The sequence below is a fragment of the Habropoda laboriosa genome, unplaced genomic scaffold (assembly GCF_001263275.1).
Source record: "Habropoda laboriosa isolate 0110345459 unplaced genomic scaffold, ASM126327v1 scaffold333, whole genome shotgun sequence".
Taxonomy (NCBI): Eukaryota; Metazoa; Arthropoda; class Insecta; order Hymenoptera; family Apidae; genus Habropoda; species Habropoda laboriosa.
The window spans coordinates 1,354,708-1,374,039 of NW_017100500.1; the positions used below are offsets into that span (position 1 = coordinate 1,354,708).

General features: G+C 37.8%; 1 protein-coding gene across 1 annotated transcript; it reads right to left on the bottom strand.

Moving 5' to 3' along the window:
* Positions 1 to 69: 69 nt before the first annotated feature.
* Positions 70 to 5,039, bottom strand: LOC108576130 (poly(A) polymerase type 3). Its single transcript, XM_017939062.1, has 12 exons — positions 4,963 to 5,039; positions 3,933 to 4,168; positions 3,602 to 3,845; positions 3,265 to 3,369; positions 3,033 to 3,183; positions 2,728 to 2,939; positions 2,351 to 2,648; positions 1,539 to 1,715; positions 1,326 to 1,447; positions 1,065 to 1,241; positions 884 to 982; positions 70 to 593 (listed from the first exon to the last, which is right to left on the bottom strand). Exons 2-12 carry the CDS (start codon positions 4,139 to 4,141, stop codon positions 540 to 542), a joined length of 1,848 nt encoding a protein of 615 aa, XP_017794551.1. The 5' UTR covers positions 4,142 to 4,168; positions 4,963 to 5,039; the 3' UTR covers positions 70 to 539.
* Between the last annotated feature and the right edge of the window lie 14,293 nt (positions 5,040 to 19,332).

Genomic DNA, 19,332 nt, shown 5'->3' on the forward strand with positions numbered 1-19,332 from the left:
TCTCTTTTATCTTTTTTTTCCTTCTTTCCTTTTTTTGTTCCTTTTCCTTTTTTTTTTTTTTAGTAATTTTGTTTGGATAAAAATTATCATAAGCGATATGTACAAAATGAAATATAAAAATAAAATTATGAACCTTAGAGATATAGTGATGGTTCGAAGTGTGTATGTGTGTTTCTTTTTTTTTCTTTTTTTTCTTTCTTCTTCCGTTACCTCTAATCCTTCGAGACTTCCCAAAAAATTACTAGCGCGGTTTACGATAAAAAAATAACATCACAGACACTGGCACAATCATTCGTTCGTGGCATAATTGTTCCCATTGACTGTTGATGTTGTTTATAAATACTAAAATCAGAGCGTCTGTCACACAGTCGTGCATCGATTGACTCCAACGGGTAGTTTTCTTCAACGCATGACGTTGCTTTGTTTTTACGAAACGGGGACTTACAGTGGGCAGTGGATGGTTGCATGAGAAGTGATTACAGTCTAGATGACCCAGAGGAGCATCTGTGGATCGACGTGAGGTAGTAATCCTGCAGTGGTCAAGTGCAAACATATCCTTCCTGTGCTACTGTAGGTGCACCAGTAGGCCCCTCCTGAAACATACAGAACAACAGACGAAATTTAAATATTAAAAAATTCAAGAACAAAAAAATATATATATATATCGTGTAGAACGTTGAAATAAGAGAAAGAAGCGGAAACGTTTTGTGAATAACTGCTACTGGCTCTCTACATCCTCCGCTCCTTACCTCCTGGGCATCGCTTAAAAATTACTTCTCTTCTCCATTGAATCCGAAATTGATTTACTACGCTCTATTTTCATATGTAGTTACCTAATCCTGTTTTATGATGATTATTGTTCATTATATGTACAATGTCTTACATCCTTAGTAGCTGTCAACGTTTGCTTGTATTCGTCCAAACTAAATCCGGAATTGCTATCTTCTCCACAAGATTGAACCACTAACGACCCATCTTCTCCCTGTCGACACGTTCATATTCATTCGTTACGTTAATTTTACACGTGCCTAATTGTTCAATTTGATGTTTTATTCAATACATACCTGTGTTACTTGTTGATCACCGTCATTGACTCTTCGCTTCTTTCCACATGTGTCTGGATTCTGATCAGATAATCTCTTCCTGTTCGCCGTATCTCCCTGGTTTCGTGGTGACACGCTACCACTGTTACTGTTACCGTTTCCAGCAATATTTCCATTTTTATGTACACTACCCGAAACCTGTTCGAAAAAAAATAACGAGAATTGAAAAATGATGTAGACGAATTGAAATTGAATTAAGATGAAAACGAAATGAACACGTACTTTTCTTTCTCGTTTGAGCAAACTAGGAGATACATAAGTGTATAGATCCTTTCTCTTCACATGTTTCGCTTCTATCCACATGCCGTCCTTTAACATGTTCAACTGTTCTGCTTGCCTTTGAACTGTATTTTCGTACGATAATAATTGTAGGAATTTAGTCGAATGTAACGAAAGAACCATTTTCTCTGTGAATGTCTGTCATGATATACTTACTCGAATCTACAAAGGATTTTATATCGTACGTTAAATCAACGTTCAGGTTTTCGCTCTTGGCAAATAGCAAGCCGATAAACCACATGGAGCAGTGCCCCTCCGGTTCTGGTTCTAACGGTGGAAATGCCTCCGGGTTTACGTGTGCCAATGTTATGTGAGGATTCCTTTCCAGTGTACCTGTTTTTAAGAGTTAGGATTTTGCCATTTTGGCACCCGCGGATTATTAGCATTGCAATATCGACAATATGAATATTCAAAGTCAAAGTTTCATGATTAGAATAGACACAGATTAAGACAGAGACTTATACAATTCACTGATTTAGAACAGCCGGCTTACTCTCTCCTGCGAAAGATGCATAAATTTATAATCTGAAAACCTACGAACAACTCTAACTCGATTTATGTTCCAATGAAAAGTAACCTGTTTTAATCTACGTCATTTAAACTGGAACAAACACAACATGATATGATAAACTAACATCAAAAGCAGGATGATGCTTTGTTATTGGTTTTTTTTTTTTTCTTTACACGATCGATAACTTTACAAGATGTTACGTAAATGGTGAACAGCGGAGAGAATGCAAGTCAGGTTGTGTTTAAAGTTTCCGCACAAACTGCTGACCAGTAATTAAATGTCGACATGTTTCATTGGTTTTATTTGAAATTATTTTACTTATTTGTGATTGTTCGATTAACGTTCCTATATAACATCTTGTACGCTAGAGCAATGATTAATGCGTATTTATCGACAGGTTTTTAACATATCCCATACAGTCCAATAGAATATATTTAATGCGTGTTCAATATTTTACCTATCAAATGTCGTATTTTTGACTCGACAAGCCCACAATATTCAAGTTGATCCTCAGCAGTCAAACTTCTTGCCAATAGTACAATATAATGTTTATATTTGCCAAAGAAATTTGGAGGTTCGAATAATTTGTCCCACGTCGCTTTTCCCATGATTATTTCTTCCGTTATCGATAGTCCGGTTTCGAATGCCTCTTGCATGATGGTTCTCGTTGAAACTGATACGTTGAACGTGGAATTTTGTTGAGGATATGCTGGTGTGATTATAGGCATCAAGTGATATCTGTCTGCTATATTTACCTTTACAAAATTAAGGAGCACTAGTTAGTATAAAGTATACTTTCAGTTAGAATGATGTAGGCATGGTGAAAATTCTTACTCTTGGATCCCAGACTGGAAAACCTAAATTAACATTGTCAGGTTGCTTTAAAAGGACCGGTTGTGGCCATTTCCACTGAGAAAATACGAGGAAAAACTTTTCTATTAGTGTTGCTGCAACAGCATTAGGATATAGTTGACATGTTCTTGCAACCAACATTGCCCAAGATACACCTCCTAAGTACCCTAATACATTACTATATATGCCATGTCCTAAGGATAAAAAAGCATAGCTAAGACTTTGAATACATAAGAAACACTTATTCATCTGATAGCATATGAAAGTTAGATAAAGAATTATCTTACGTTTTGCCCACAACTTAATGGCTCTAAGTGCCAACCTAAAATTCTCTATATTAGGTACTAAACGCAATATCTCATCTGTTACTCTGCAACCATTAAGACTTCTCACACATTTCTGATCAAGATTTTTCAGAAGCATGTCATCCCTAAGATCCTGTATGTGAAAGAAAAAGTTTTCCAGATGTACAATTAAAAGAGAGACCTACAGAAAACAATCTAGAAACGATTTACTAACCATTGAATCAGGAATTTCTTTAAGTGCTAGTTTTGCAAACAACATATCAATTTCAATACCATCAAAATTCATTTTTATTACTGGTACAAATGCTTCCTCCACTGCCTAAAAGATATTAAATAATATAACTAAACACCTATTAAACATATGTTTCAACAAATGAACATTTTATGCAAGGTACATCTTTGATGTATTTAAGTTACTTTTATTTTCAATTAACTAATGTTTAATCTCAATTGGATTACACTACTTACTGTGTAAATCCTATATGAAAAAAAATTCATATTAAAATGACAATTAACGATTACTATTATGCGATGTTCTCTAAAACACATACCCTTAAATCTGTAACTTCTTCTTGCATTTTCAGTAATTCAAAGAAGGATGTAAAATAATCCGACCTATAGATGTGACGTGGTACAACACATAGGGCATCTATATCAGCACCTTTGTGGTGTACCCCTAACCTATATGAACCGAAAGTATATATTTTACCGCCAACTTGTTCAGCAACATTCGGTGGCATATTTCTGGCGATACTTGTGTCCCGTATCCATTGTTTCACCAGTGCATTTAATTTACTAACAAAATGTAACAATTAACATAATATGATGTTAGTAGTGCTCCAATATGAACATTATACGATAGAAACATATATAGAAAGGTACCTTAAAATCTCCATCCTGTGATTTAACTCTTCTTCAGACTCAAATACATTGTAAGGCTTTAATGCTTCCTTTAATTCATTAGTCCTAGTAAGGTCACTGGGCTTTGGTTCTGCTACACTGATAGCAGATGTCATGCCCAGTGTACGTAGATTCTTTTCTTCTTTCGACGAAGCATTTGTATTCGAGTTGTTACCTTGTGATGACCACATTTTGGAATTAATTTGCTTGTTCCAGATCTAAAATAAAGTAACTTATTATATTTAGTTATTTATTTTAAATAAGTGCAACAGTATAAACATTAAAGTTCATACATCTAAACATTGATATACATATCAGAACTTGATTATATAAACAATGTATTATATTGCAACATACACAAACACCACCTAAATGAAAGAACAATATCGTACAACTGAAAAAGGAATGACATTACAGAAGAAATCATAATAATTAAACATTTTCTTTTAAATGATGACAGATAAAATGAATATAAATATCTACAAATAATTTTCATAACTGAAACACAACATACAAAAATACGTATAAAATTGTACAAATATATTTAAGTAAGTAAATCTTATTTTTATAATTTATTTTCTAGCACAGCAGATAACACAATACATCTAATACAATAACACTTATAGTATGTCAACGAAATTTCAATCGTTCTTCTCTAATGATCGTTTTAAAAAATTCCAAATATTTCGTATCTTTATATTTACATTTAATTTTTATAAACTGTACAACGATAGGGAGCACAACACAAACATGCATTAAAAAAAAATTCCGAGAGGCGCAATTTAAATGGCGCTATTTCGTAATCGAGAGAGAAAAAAAAAGTAAAGAACAGAGAAGGATAAGAAAGAAAATTCACACGTTTATTTTCTCAAGAAACATTTGATATTTTACAAAGCATGCAAAACATTCGTGGTGATCGTCTATAATCGCGCGATTTTTCCCCATCGGAGAATGTACACGTGGTAGGGAACACGTAAAAAGCATGGATGACGCATTCCTGTTGAATCCTTACCGCTTAATACTTTGTCAAAGATGCAATGACATGATAAAGATAGAGAAACTTCGGACGTATTGTCAGGTTATAAAACGCACAAATGCTTCTACTAAAGATGCATCACGTCCATCCAATGCTTGCAGACGATTCCTGAAAAGGAAATTGTACTCCTAGCGCAAATAGCACGTTCTAGGGGCTCTGCTTAGTTGCAAAGCAGCGTGAACAACTTGTAAACAATTTATGAGGTAGCAAAAGAATCCCGAGAAACGAAGGTCCATAAGTCATAAGATCGTTCGCGTCTACCAGATTTATTCCATGTATCGCTAATGAAAATCAATCGGTCACAACAACGGCAGTAGCACACTTCACACACAGGGCATTTGGTACCGCGATGTACCGTGTAAATAAATAATTAAACGTTATTACTTGAAAATAATGGACAACACGTATACCCGCACCAAACCACCTACAGTATAAACATGGCGTCCCCTGACGGCTCACTTCGATCACGGAAAACCACGTGCATAGAGTTGCATTCCATTCAATTCTGCGTCCATGACGGATCGAGGCGCCATCTGGCGTGCGATTGAAAATTAAAAATTGCATTCCTCGCGTTTAGATACTTCGAAGCATATTTTCCTGTTATCCTGTTGTTTTGTTATTGCGTCTTATTATTTCCGGTATACTATTGTACATTTTTAACGACTTTATGCGACACGCTGTAGATACGTCAGGAAATTGTGGTTAACAGGCCACGTGTTATTGTAAGTGCAAAAATTGTACTGCAGAGATCGCGGTAAGTCGACGTTGAATTTCTTTAAAGCACGTAGCTCGTGTCTTGCACCTCGAATATGCTTTCATTGTACATAGTATGTTGCTCTTATGTACGCGAATGGACAATGTAATTTTATGACATATGAACGCCTACAGCGGCTATTTCGATTCGTAAGAATAGAAACGCGTGAAACGTTAAAAATCAGATATTCTCTAAAAAATTCAACACCCTTTTACAGTATACTTTGGTTATCAGAAAATTGTGCAACGTGTTTCTCGTAAACACTGAAGTCCACTATCGTGTTTGAGGTTCAATGTATCGATAACGATGTTGTTATCAGCATAAGTATATTCGGAAACGAAACATTTCGCGTTCTACAGTTACATTTACATTTCAAATGCAATATTACATTTAATTACAGCATTTCAGTATATCATATAAAATGAATAAATAAATGTTCAACCACACCCCAATTATTAATACACATTTCTTCAAGCAACAATTAAGTAAACCAACATTTTATACACTATATGTTATTTATTCGAATTTATTCCATCGAGAACTAGATTTTTCTTTCATTTTCAGGAGGAAACGTGCTGCGTGGCAACGCTCTTTAGTTCCAATTTGCTCAAGCGGTGGCGACACATGGTTCGATCGCGTTCGAAGTTTCGTTGTTTCGCGAACAATTTCGTTATCCACGCGTTGGCGAATCTTTCGTCTTTTTTTCTTTTCTTCTCTCGTTTCTTTTTCCGACCGGGTATTTGCGCGACTGCGCAACAAAGAACGGCCGAAATGAAAGGTGGGTAAAAACGAGTCGACGTCGTCGTCGCCGCGTTGCTTGAGTTTCATTTGCGGCCGAGAGTTAAGTTGCACAGTACCCACGGGGATGCTTCAGCGAGAACGCTTACTAGCCGCCGCTAAATTAGCGCCGGAATTAATCTCCATCCACTTTCGCATTCTAACCAATCCACGTGCTCTCTCGACAAGCGTCTCAACGAATACAGTAATTTGCACTTTCACCCTTTCTTCCGGTTCCGCGTTCGCGTCCAAACTGATTTCGGAATTTCACGGCTATTTACCTAGCTTGGTACCGCGCGATAATACGCTTTGAAAATGTTTTCGACATTTTTGTACGTGAAAATATTCGGGAAACGGATCGCGCGATAATTCTTGGAACGTTGGTAAATCTGAGTTAAAATGGATGAGTAATTATTCGTACGGGTGAAATTAGGCAGAAGATTGATTATCTCAGGGAGGAATAGCTGTGAAAGCTTGAAAATATGGAGATCTTGATTTTTCGATATTTAATATATATTTCGAAAAGTTTGGAAGATCTACAAATTTTTGGAGAGCAAGACTTAGTTCTTTGCTCGGAACGTTGCTGAATTAAATAAAAGCGGTCGTACAGAAGAGTAAAAATTATTCGTATGAAATTGACGAGCTTGAAAATACAGAAATTTTACTTAAATCAGTGGATTCTTGGAAAAACCTCGAAAATTTATAAAATTCTAGAATTCTGTATTGCGAAGAAATACTAGATCTATCAATTCTCAGCTTTGAAAAATTAATTACAATAATATTAAAAAAAAAACTGAATCACAGAATTGCGTCTTGAAAAGAAATTCACATTTCCAGCATTTTCGAAAAAGTAATAATGAAAGATACATCACTGTTAGCCACAGTTTCTCCGGAACATTTTCAAAACTATCTCCCACAACCTTGCCAGATTATCACAACTCGCATTCCATATTTCACTCTCACCTTTCCCCGTAGAACAGCCTATCTCGAAACTGCTCACTTTATTACCCACTTCGAAGCATCTTTTTTTCATCATCGTTTCGCCTATTTACCATACTACACAACCCGGCGTATATAGGGAAATTTCTAAGCAGGAAAATTATTCGCGATTTCTCTCCAAAGTATTGTCCGCACTTTCACGAGTTCGGGCGAAGTTTCGCATGATAGCCAATCAGAACGTTTAATATCGCGACATGAATTTTTCCCCGTCGAGTTTTCCCGTAACAAACTACGGACGTTTTCCTTGTCGACGATCCATTTAACTCCTCCCACGGATCTTCTCCCGACGTTATTACTCGCTTGTGTATCGCTCGGGAAATCTCAGGGATAACGAGAGGTCTTGGAATTAAAGGACTTGGAGACCGTGAGGAATAATTGACCTCTCCTCGGGGATATCTTAAAAATGTGCAAGGGGTGTGTTTCAATTTCGAGCTCTTTAATACTGTATCCGCTGCTGCGTTACACGGTTTTCATTATTCACCGCGAATCTCACCAAACCTCGTACGTCGTGCCTTTTTCCCCGCGAATTATTTCGTGCAGCAATTAGAGACGCTTCAGGTGGAAATTTGAAATACTCGAATTTTCGCGGGTTATCTCTCGCGTATTAAAATCATTCATAGGATCGAATAAATTATTTTTCCGGTGTGCGAAGTTCCGAACGTCGAAAAATCTGCTCGTCAGATTTAAAAAACTCATCTGCTGCGCGTTGATATTTATGTTTTATAAATGCCGGAGTATTTTAACTGGAAAAGTGTAGAAAAGCGTGCCTGTCGTTAAGAATGTCGAACACGCTGTTTGAAGAGCGGGGAGAAACTTTTACCAGGACGGATATGTGAAAAGTTTTCGTCTGGAATTTCGGCCAGGTTAAAATTTTCACTTTTTCATCTTGGACGATAATTTATTCGAATCTACTATTGGATTATGGGAGTTATTGGTTGTTAAATAATTAGTAATCCTTATTTTAAATTATAAACTTTTATTAGACACAAGGAAGGTTCGCTTTTCTACTTGATGGTAAGAGCACTGTCTACAGACTGAGAATGCTCCTACGCGACCCCCTAATATTGCCTACGACCTCCCTTTTGTCACGTATCATAAACATTTAGATCTTTACTAAGCAGAGGTGGTAAAGCTAAACGGATTTTTCCGAACGTATACAAAAGAAATATGTACTTCCTAGTAAGGCTTTAGATTAATTTTTGTTATATCTAACTGACTGATAAATCTAACAAATTCCATTGTGACCGAGACAGTGACGTACCGTTTCTCCTATTGAAAAACTGGAAGACTGGTTTTGAGACTTTCGTTTATGTGCGTACACTGTGGGTTATTGGATCTTGGGTAAGTTGGGCTGTTTTGCAACTTCTCGCCGTCTCTTGTGTAATTTATCGGGGAAATTGTTGGGTATTTCGGATAATATTTCCTTTCAGCGAAATGTTATTTTTTTGAAAATATCGATATTGGACGGAATATTAATTGCGTTAATTATTATTATTATCATCGATATCATTATGAACTGATAAACTTGCACACCGTGGGTACATTTCGAAATTACTCGGGGAATTATTGCTAGTGATAAAAGTTTCATTGCGGAGAACGTCTCTCTGTTTCATGAACTTGCGCTTCGATCGCGATGCAATCCGAGAAGGCGTTAGATTAATTTTTGTTATATCTAACTGACTGATAAATCTAACACTATCATCAAAGCATATCAGTGCTTCGGTAAATCTTTCGTAGGCAATCAGGGTAGTTTGTGTCTAAGTCTAATTTCTTTACTATTTCAAACTTAGGAAAATTCTGCAACTGTTCGTCAACTCAAACGTTTGGAACTTTGTTGAATAAAAATAAAAATTCGTTTCGAAGAAATGCGGGAGTTAAATTTCACTCGTTAAGTCGAGGGTGAAAACTCGTCGATTGATCAGTTATCTTCTTTACCGATCGAACCACAAACACCTGTTACCACCGGCAATTATCTATCATCGAAATGACTATACATTTTCGACCACTTGCGAGTATCGTCCTAAACGCCCCAACTATACAAAAGTGACTGACTGATAAATCTAACATCTGCAAGCTCTTTCTATGTTTTTCAAGCAATTACTTACTTGCGAAATTTCATATTTCTATTCATTTCCGTACTCAAAGCGATCTCGAGTGTTTGTTTATCTTTTCCGCTGAAAAAAATCGACAATTCTGCAACGTCTTTCTACGTCCACTGCTCTGTTTTCCCACCGCCACTCTGAAACACGTTCACTGTCGGCAAATTCGTCCGTACACCTTTCTCCCCTTGCGTTATCATCGATTAAACTCGGCCAACTTTTCGCCTCGATCGATTCCCGCGAAGACGCGAAGTCAGCGTCTCGTCTCGCCTTTTTTCCCTCTCTTTTCCTCCTTCTTTCTGTTCCATTTCGACGGTTCCGTGTCTTTCTAGGTCAGCAGCGTCGCTTAAAGCGTCCCCGTTACGTTCGAATCGCGTCGCATCCACTTGGAATGGATCGCGAATTAAAGAGCGAGCCCGTCTCTTTTAATTTCCCGTCGTCGTCGTCGCGACATTAGAAAATTGTGCGTCTGCCGGCCCAGGCGACAGGTAGCGCGCCTTTAATTAAACGCCAGACACCTGGTGTATCTCTTTAATTAAAACGGTAAATGCGGGGGAAATATGAGGAACGGCGTTATAATGACGGCGAGAGAGGTTCGTCGATGCGAAGGAAGCCCCGCAGAAAAAGTTCAATAACCTTAAACAAGTCGCGTCGCACCTGGCGGTTTTATGCGAGGCTCGCGTGTTACCGCGACGAGGGAAAATGCTCGCCTAGACGACTGTAAATCTGGGATTATCCCGGCGACTTAACGTCAAGTGAGTCCATCACCGGGCGGTACCGGTCTTCAACATGCGAATAAAAGGCTCCGCTGATTCGCGATACGCGGTGCAAAATTTGAGATTGTCGCGAACGGTGTTGGATTGAACGAGCTGCGATTATTTTGCATTTTTGACGTAAATTGGACGGTTTCGTTAATACTTCCGCGTTGTAACGAGTCACACCTTCGGTGCAGATTATGGTTAAAATGTGACAAAAGAGGCATATTTGCTTCAATTTTAGGTTCAGTTTGAAAGTGAAGATTATCAATTACAAATTTTATATTACACTTTGACCTTTTTTTTATTTAACACTTTATTAAAATAGCGAGTAACTGAAAAATCGTAAGCCAAGGGTTAATGTTAAGGGAAAAGGAGAATGTAGAGAATAGTTAAAAAGTTCGCATAAATTCTGGGGTGCTTTGGTACACAGAGTACTCGGTAAACAGTAATACAATCAGCAAGGAGGCGATTCTTTATAAAAATATAATGAAAAAGTTAAAAAATAAAGTTTTCCGGTTGCTCGCCTAGTTTCCGAGAAAATGATTTTGTTACAGTTTCAATCACGCTACACAATAGTGTTCTTCCACTAATTTGAAACTTCCTAATCAAAGTTCATTTCGTGCATCAATCTTCAGGACGTTCGAAACAAGTTCGAACACTTCCATCCGAGCTACCATTGCAAAATGGGAGAAAATAAAAACAGTACTCGGGGTTATTAACGTTGTAAAACTGAAACAATAAACCACGGGGATTAAGAGTGGATGTACGATAAAACTTTGACTCCCTGACGGTGTTGCGCGTTATTCTTGCTTTGTCGATGAAGTTGCACCGATACCCAAGGATTAGTATGCCGCACTGAAATTATCGGCTGACCTATTAACGAACCATACACGCACACACACACACACACAGAGGCAATATCTCGAAAATACGCTATTTTTCAACGGTGCACAGTTGGCCCTGGTCATTAGTATTCGCGGCATAATTCAGCCGCACCGTGGTATCCGCATTCGGACCGATAAGCCAAATAACGATCTGCCAGCTGAGAGGTACATATTTTTAACGAGGTCCGAGCGGTGGCTCGGATGGAAACTTTGCCTATCGAACGATTACAACGGGATCAGGTAAACAATGAATCTGGATCAAGGAAGGTGAGAGGTTGGTTAAATGAAATTATATCATCTGCGGTTATCCGAAAAGTTCATTAATTGTCCGGCGAAGTTAGCGTATATTGTAACGGAGAGATGACACCGCTGAGTTTGGTCTGACGATAATTGTTAAGGCGTATCCTGTAGCCGGATTTATGGCAGCGAGTCAAGTGGTCGCCGTTGCAGGCAAATATCGCTTTCTCAAAAACACCACAAGTGTTTATTGCGTTGCCTGCGACACTTAGTCCCTAGGCCCAGCCCCTGCCATAAATCTTGGAGTCTCTGATGGGAAAAATAGAAAAGTGGCTCACGACTTTTGCCAACGTCGATGGGCCACTTGACTTTAACAAAGCCTAGAAAAGCGGAGATTCCACAGGATTCCCACGCATCCGTCCACCGAACACTTTCTCCGGTCGTTGTTTACCCCATCCTAAGATAACGCGCTAAGGGCGAAATGGAGGGAGGTTGCGATGCACCGGAGTAAACTGATTGGTGATTTAGAAAAGGAAAAATCACCAATCAGGGTGTTTTTAGGAAAATAGGAGTCTTCGTCGAGGGAAACCGCAGAGACTCCAGCAGAAACACTTGGCCACTCGCAAGAGAAACACCTCTCACTTCGCAGTAGAATTTATATCTTGAATTAGTTGTAGAAAATAGAACATAAAATAAAAACTTAGCGTTTCAATCAAGAAACTGGTCCTTCGAAGCCTTAGAACATTCTTGAACAAAGCTTGAACGATCGATACGTGCAAAAACCGGCAAAGCTTGAACGATCGAAAGATCAACCGCAAGCCCCTAACAATAATCAAACGTGTTGTACGTATACGTTGTATCATGATTAGGTTCGTGTATTCCAAGGGGAATTGCGTTAATTATGTATATAATCGATGGAACAGTTGCAAATATTGCCGGGTTCTATCAGAAGTATACACTGTGAATTTTATCGGTGTTAGATAGCGCTTGAGAAAATTGTAACTGGATCGATTCGTTGGAAATAATTCAACGTGAAAGTAGTAATGTAATTAACCCTTTCACTGCTGATCACTTGAAAATAAAACACCGCGTGGTGCTGAGTTATTGTGAATGTTATCAAATATTTTCACAAGTTATTTAGTTACTGTACTATTTGTATTTTTGCTCAAAATTTGCTATTTCACATTTGTCAAATAAACAATATATAAACGTAAAGTGTAAAAGAGGCGACAGCAGTGAAAGGGTTAAGAGTAAGTATCAAATCAATTAATGGGAAAATAAACTGGAAAATTAATACAGAACGTTACGACGAATTTTTTCGTATTTTGTTCGTTCAGTATCACAATCCTGTTCCTGACAGTGCTACTGCACTTTTTCGAAACTCCAACGTTTCTGTCATGTTCAGCAAAGTTAATATGAACATGGTTCACGTGATGGATACAGTGGTAACTTGGATTTAATAGGAATTAATTCGCTTGCTCATTAGCGCATCGATTTGAAACACCTGTAAATAATCGGTCAATATTGTCCGCGCGCGTATAACTCAACGGGCGCATACGTCCAGTGATCAATAATTGCAACGCGATAGCAACGAATTTTGATTCCTTTCCCGAACGCTTACTCACTCCAGAGGCGTGAATAATTGAAACCGGTAGAATCAAGTGTGTAATCTAAATCTAAATTAATAGGACACGTTGCTTCTGTGTAATAATAGCCGTTATGATACCGGAGGGATCACCGGTAGCATAATTCACCCGAGTTTATTATCTGATACTTCCGATGCAGTAATTTTCCTGTAGGAAAAAAACGAAAAAGAAGTGAAATAAATTGCACTTGGTAGAATTAAAACAAACTTCTCGCTAATATCGAAATTTGCAATTTAGATGGGAATTCAAATTCGTTCCAAAATGGGAGTTTAATGCCTCGAAATGAAAATTTCTTACACGGGAAGAAAACTCGGCGAATTCTTAATTGGAATTTAGATTCTCTTGTAAATTGAATTACACGAATTTCGAGTAAAATAAGCTTTCATTATGAAAAGTAGCAATTTGGTAATTAGAAAAATCTTTTAACTGTGATTAAACTCGTTTATTTTGTCACTTTTGTTCGAATAAAACAATATACTAATTTTCTGTCTTTATCGGTCTATTAGTAAATTTATTTTCTCAATTGAAATAATATTTTTCCCGACAGAGAAACACTGTGTCCCATAAATAACACTTCGACTGAAACGGTATTTAAATGAGGACGTGTGTGGTACACGTGAATATAAATTACAAGGAAAATTTTCAAGTTTATGGGCCGTTCGCGAATGTCGTTGAAGCGACTCGTCCTCCGCGGCTGTACCATGCTTACTGCTACTACTTGCGGCTGATTTATGGAACGCGAATTCTACTGTCACTGCTCGCTTGCTTCTTGTCGCGGTAGTCACACATGTTCAAAATTACTGTTATCCACAAAGTATGACACATAAGCGCGGAAACTTCCTGTATCTAACGTTTCCATTTGACACACGGACCAAAGTTGTCGCTACTCGACTTCCATACAGAAACTTTACCATTTCGAGAACGTGCCATTGAAGCCGTGTTCCATTCAGCTGTTATTCACAATTAATTTTGTATTTTTGGGGATCTTTTTAAGGAAATTTTCATTCGACACGCTGATCGACGATTTGTTACTATTAATACTGGTAATTTATATTTTTCTATATAAGGTGAACCTGCAGTACGGTCGTCCTGAAGTATTCTCTCGTTGGTGCATCGATAGAAATTTGTTTTTTCAAGGTTTTCTTCAGATAAACATTTTGCGACATCTGCATTTATATTAACACTAATCGTACCACGCCCGGTCTTTAATTAAAAATTTTTTAATTTGATATGTAATTTTTTAAAATTATTATCTAAAGAAAAAACTCCTATGTTAAATTGATAAATACGAAAAATATGATTTTTATTTCATAACCGGTTGTTTAATCAGCTACGCTAAAAATAGGTATAGACAAAGTGCAGGTACGGTTAGTGTTCAAAAAAATTGAAGGTAACCATGAAAGCTTGGAAAGAAAGGCTGATAAAAACTACATACACTATAGTTATCTCGAGGAACTCTTTGCACTATTTTATGCTAAGAATAGAATATTTTCAGGTGATCGCGTTACGTGGTTATCCCACAAAAACTAGCTGTAACGTTACAACGAAACTTGCGTGTTCATGAAGAATTCAAATTTAATCCGTCCAATTGCAGAGTGAAGTAGAATTTTAACCAAATCCACGTTCGATGATACTATTGCAAAGGAAATATTTGTGCGAATGTTAGGTAAAATTCAGGTGTGCTGTACGCGGTCGTAAAAGTAAATTGCATTTCTCTCAATTGTTCACAATGTCCGGTATATAACGTAACAAGTTCGTGTGTTACCCTTTAATCGTTTGTTCCGGAACGCGAGAATTTTTGCGGCCGTTTCGCCGCACAGCGAGCGCATACAGTTTCGCCGGCGTTTTCTCCCAACGAGTTACGCGAGAATTTTTGCGGCTGTTTCGCCGCACAGCGAGCGCATACAGTTTCGCCGGCGTTTTCTCCCAACGAGTTACTATTCCCGTCGTTTTCCCCCGACGTCAATACCGTCTGTCTTCATTTATGCGCTTCTGTAAAGCGGAAGCTGAACGCTCGCTGGTCGGACGATGAGGAAGTAATGCGCGAGGGGTTATGGCTTCCTGCATTTCGAAACCTCGAGGAAATTCAGAGTAGCTTGGTTCCTCCTTCGGATAATACCATAAACATTAACGTCGATATTTTTACGCTCGTTGCAACGATCTTTTCGTCCTTTATTAAAATTCGTACTTAACCCTTTGAATATCTGACGACATTGAAACCGCGTTATTGTAGGATCCGCGAGCATTTTCGCCCTCTTTGAATTTACACCCTTCTCATTTTTGCATTTCTCGAGAAACAAACGGCGAGGGCAGTGAAATTCCAGGTTCAGACACTTGCCGCGAAGCCTCGGCGAGGTTCGTTAGTTTAACCGTCGCGGAAAAATCTAGGAGTGCGTGTGCGTGGTGGAAGTATGAATATTCGGGAGAGAATGGAGAGCGTTTTAAAAAGCAGGAGCTTGGAATGAGTGAGAGTAGAGTAAGATTTGGAAGCGAGGAGACTTTGATTTGATAGCGTGGAGCGCAAGATTGTGGAGAGAATTCAGTGTGGAAACAGCGTGGTTTAAAGTTGACGCGAACATTTAGTTTTGCTCTATTTACTTTTATTAGTAAATTTGAAGGAAACTGATAGTGAGGATAGGCGGAAAAGGAAAGGTTAGGGCGTTTCGTCCTGGGCCTCCTAGTGGCCTGAATGGACTCAGGTCAGAAGTTGTATATATACAAACAGGGAGCCTTTACGAGGACTAGCGAGAACTTGCAGTTAGCCGGCCCTCTGGTGGCAGAACATAGGAAGGTTAATACACTTTCCGAATCTCAATCACGAGTCCAAGTTAAATCCCACGTTATTCCTGAAAGCATATATAAATTGCAGATAAAGAAAAAAAAACTGTGAACTTTTTCTTGATTAATTAGTTGAGGGAAAGTGAGTCCTTTTTACCAATCGGAAGTCAATTTCATCGGCAGTTTTCTCCTTTTTTTTTGCCTCAATCACGAGTCCAAGTTAAATCCCACGTTATTCCTGAAAGCATATATAAATTGCAGATAAAGAAAACCAACTGTGAACTTTTTCTTGATTAATTAGTTAAGGGAAAGTGAGTCCTTTTTACCAATCGGAAGTCAATTTCATCGGCAGTTTTCTCCTTTTTTATTGACGCTTATTCAATTGATTATGCTCGTCGATCGTAAAACGACCCCTCTCTTTTCATATTAATTCAGTCGTTCAGGGTTACGGTCGTATTACTCGATCGAGAACGTTTCCGAGTTGTCAGTCGATCTGTAGGAAAAAGTTGATCGTCTCCGGAGGAAAATCTACTTCGACAAACTTTTCTTTTCAGAGAACGTCTCGTAACTGCACTCCCCGATCATTTCAGAGCATATGCTCGTTTCTTTGTGTGCAAATCGTCGAACGTGACCTGTAGTTTCCCGAGGGAAACTGTACGATTAGAACTAATCAAAAGTATCGGGGAAACGTGTGAACCGATGCACCGTTTCGTGACATCCGATGAATGCAGAAGAGTTTTAAAAATTCGATTTATTTGCAGGGTACCCTTTGTACTTCGCTCGCAGTTTATTGCCATCGTATAAATATATTCAAACGGGGAAAATGTGCAGTGAAAAATTCCAACTCAATTTGGAACTATTGTGTCTTTGTGAAAGATGTAAATTGAGTTGGATTATTATTTGTCGGCAAGTTTTTCAATTTTATAGTTTCTATGGGTCACTCATTTTTTTCCAAAACTTTGAATTGTATAAAAAATAATATGCTTAATATGCTTTATCTTAAATATCATATTTGGTTGCATACGAAATTTACACTATTCTTAGAAAAACATTAAGGCACCCCTTATATTCGTATAAAAACTATTATATTGTGGCGACCAGCTGTAGTGCAGAAGCAAGCAATTGCCGCGCGGACGACCAACACGGTTTATGACGAGCACGCCAGAAAAGCTATTTTTGAGAAAACCGTTTTGGTCTGTTTAATGTTTAGTAAATCTAACAATGCATGTTTTCGTAGAAACTTCCACCAACGGTCTCAATAGCAATTTGTCAGGTCATAAACCAAGGGTTGCCGAAAAGTTCGCGTACGGGCCCAGAGGCCCAGGCCACATGTCCCAAGTACCGGACTTGGAGGAAAATCCGTGGCGTTGCCAAATGCGCTACAGCGGACAATACGCCTCCACCATAATTCGCCGCGGTCCTGGAAAAAGCGCGCCAAGGGCGCAAAGGACTAGCGGCGGATTAAAGACAAAATTCCTGAGGAAAAGGAAGAAAAAGAAGAGGGTGAGAAGGAAGCTCGCGAGGTGACTTGGAGAGTCAGAGTCAGTGAAGCAGTCAAACTGTACACCTCGTGAGCCAGAAAAATAATAAAGCCTAAAAAAGATAACTTACTGTGTGGGTACAAAGTAACCCAGATAGGTGAGAAGGAAGCTCGCGAGGTGACTTGGAGAGTCAGAGTCAGTGAAGCAGTCAAACTGTACACCTCGTGGGCCAGAAAAATAATAAAGCCTAAAAAAGATAACTTACTGTGTGGGTACAAAGTAACCCAGATCACGCATATCCTCCTATCATTAAATCCTAAATTTACAATATAATTTATGTTATATTTCATTGTCAAAGAGGGTTAGGATTTTAATAATTTTTTTAAAAATCTTAATAATTTGAATATCCAGACTGAATAATTTTTTTTTTAGGATCTTCATAATTTTAATATTCAGACTAAATAATGCTTTTAGGATCTTAATGATATCCAGGCTAAATAATTTTTTGACGATATTAATAATTTTGTAACGATTAAGTTTGCTTCACAACGAGTAAATATCTTAATACTTACGAACGGGAGTACGTATAGAAGAATTGATTGTTTTATCCAAGTTTCAGCATCTAATCTCTTACGCCGTTGTCTATATGACCGGTCAGTAGGACAGGCTATTTTATTTGAGGGTGAACGAACGGGGGCTAACAGGTTGAATCCGGAAGCTCGCGTTCTCTCGAAAAGTTTTCCCTGTTTTTGTTGTCTACGAAGTTATTGTTCTTTGTTACTCGTGATGTTTGCGTCGTTAGGACTGTGCGGCAAGATAGATATACAGATGTCAAAATGAGTTAACACGCGAGGGAGGAAAACCGAAAGCACATGATTAAAGTGGTCGAGGCAATAGAAACTTTTGTTCTTATTACAATTCGTATAGTGAGATAACAGATGAGTTCGTGATCGATAGGATCCTATTTGTTCGCACAGGAAACCTGGATCGATAGGTGTTTGTATTAAATATAGTCTATTTAAGACAGAGTACATACTTACAATTTTCAATGTTGTTGTTCGGTTGAAATGTTAGTTTAATATAGAATTATTTTATCATACTAGCAATATAAAATGCATACTAATTACTTTGGTGTACAAACGGAACTATAGATGTATATTTTTTATTTGAAAAATAATTTACGATTTGCTATTTCAACAGAGAACGCAAATTTGCTGAATTATTTATTTTTTACGTGGCGATTAAAAAAAAAAAGAGACGCAAGATCAGCTTTGAATATTTATATGCAATAAATACGCACAGTGGTATTTAAACGTTATTTTATAATAGCAGTTTTATAAATTTCAACATTTATTTCGTAACACTGGTGGAGAAAGAAGATTGTTAATTAATTCAGATTATATTCCTCTCATACGCAACGTGATAAATTACTAATATTTCCTGCATACTTGTAAAACTTGTATTACTCACAGAAGCTTCTTTTAAAATTCCAAAAAAAAACACTAAAAATTTAGAAAACTGTTCTCTGCGAGATTATACTTTAAAAAATGCTGTTTCATTTCCAATTCACTCTAAAATCGAAACAATACAATTCGCTAAAAAAAACTCATAAACAAAGCCTACAAAATTAAATTGCCTATAAATTAAAACCCACGAATTTTCCATATGATAAATGCACGTCGCAGAATTACAGCTCCTCTTTCAACAAGTCTTAAAATATCGAAAGCGACGAACGGCAGGAGAGTCTGCAAGGTGGACGAAGCACGTTCATTACAGACTTTCCCGCTATCCGAAGCTTCGTTGTGATTAACATCTTGCAGATACATATTGCGCAATAACGCGAGGACATCTGCACGCCTCTCGATATTAACTGAGACTTCTCCGCGGAGAAATATCGTTGTTGCAAATATCCCTGTCGTAATTCTGCACAGGG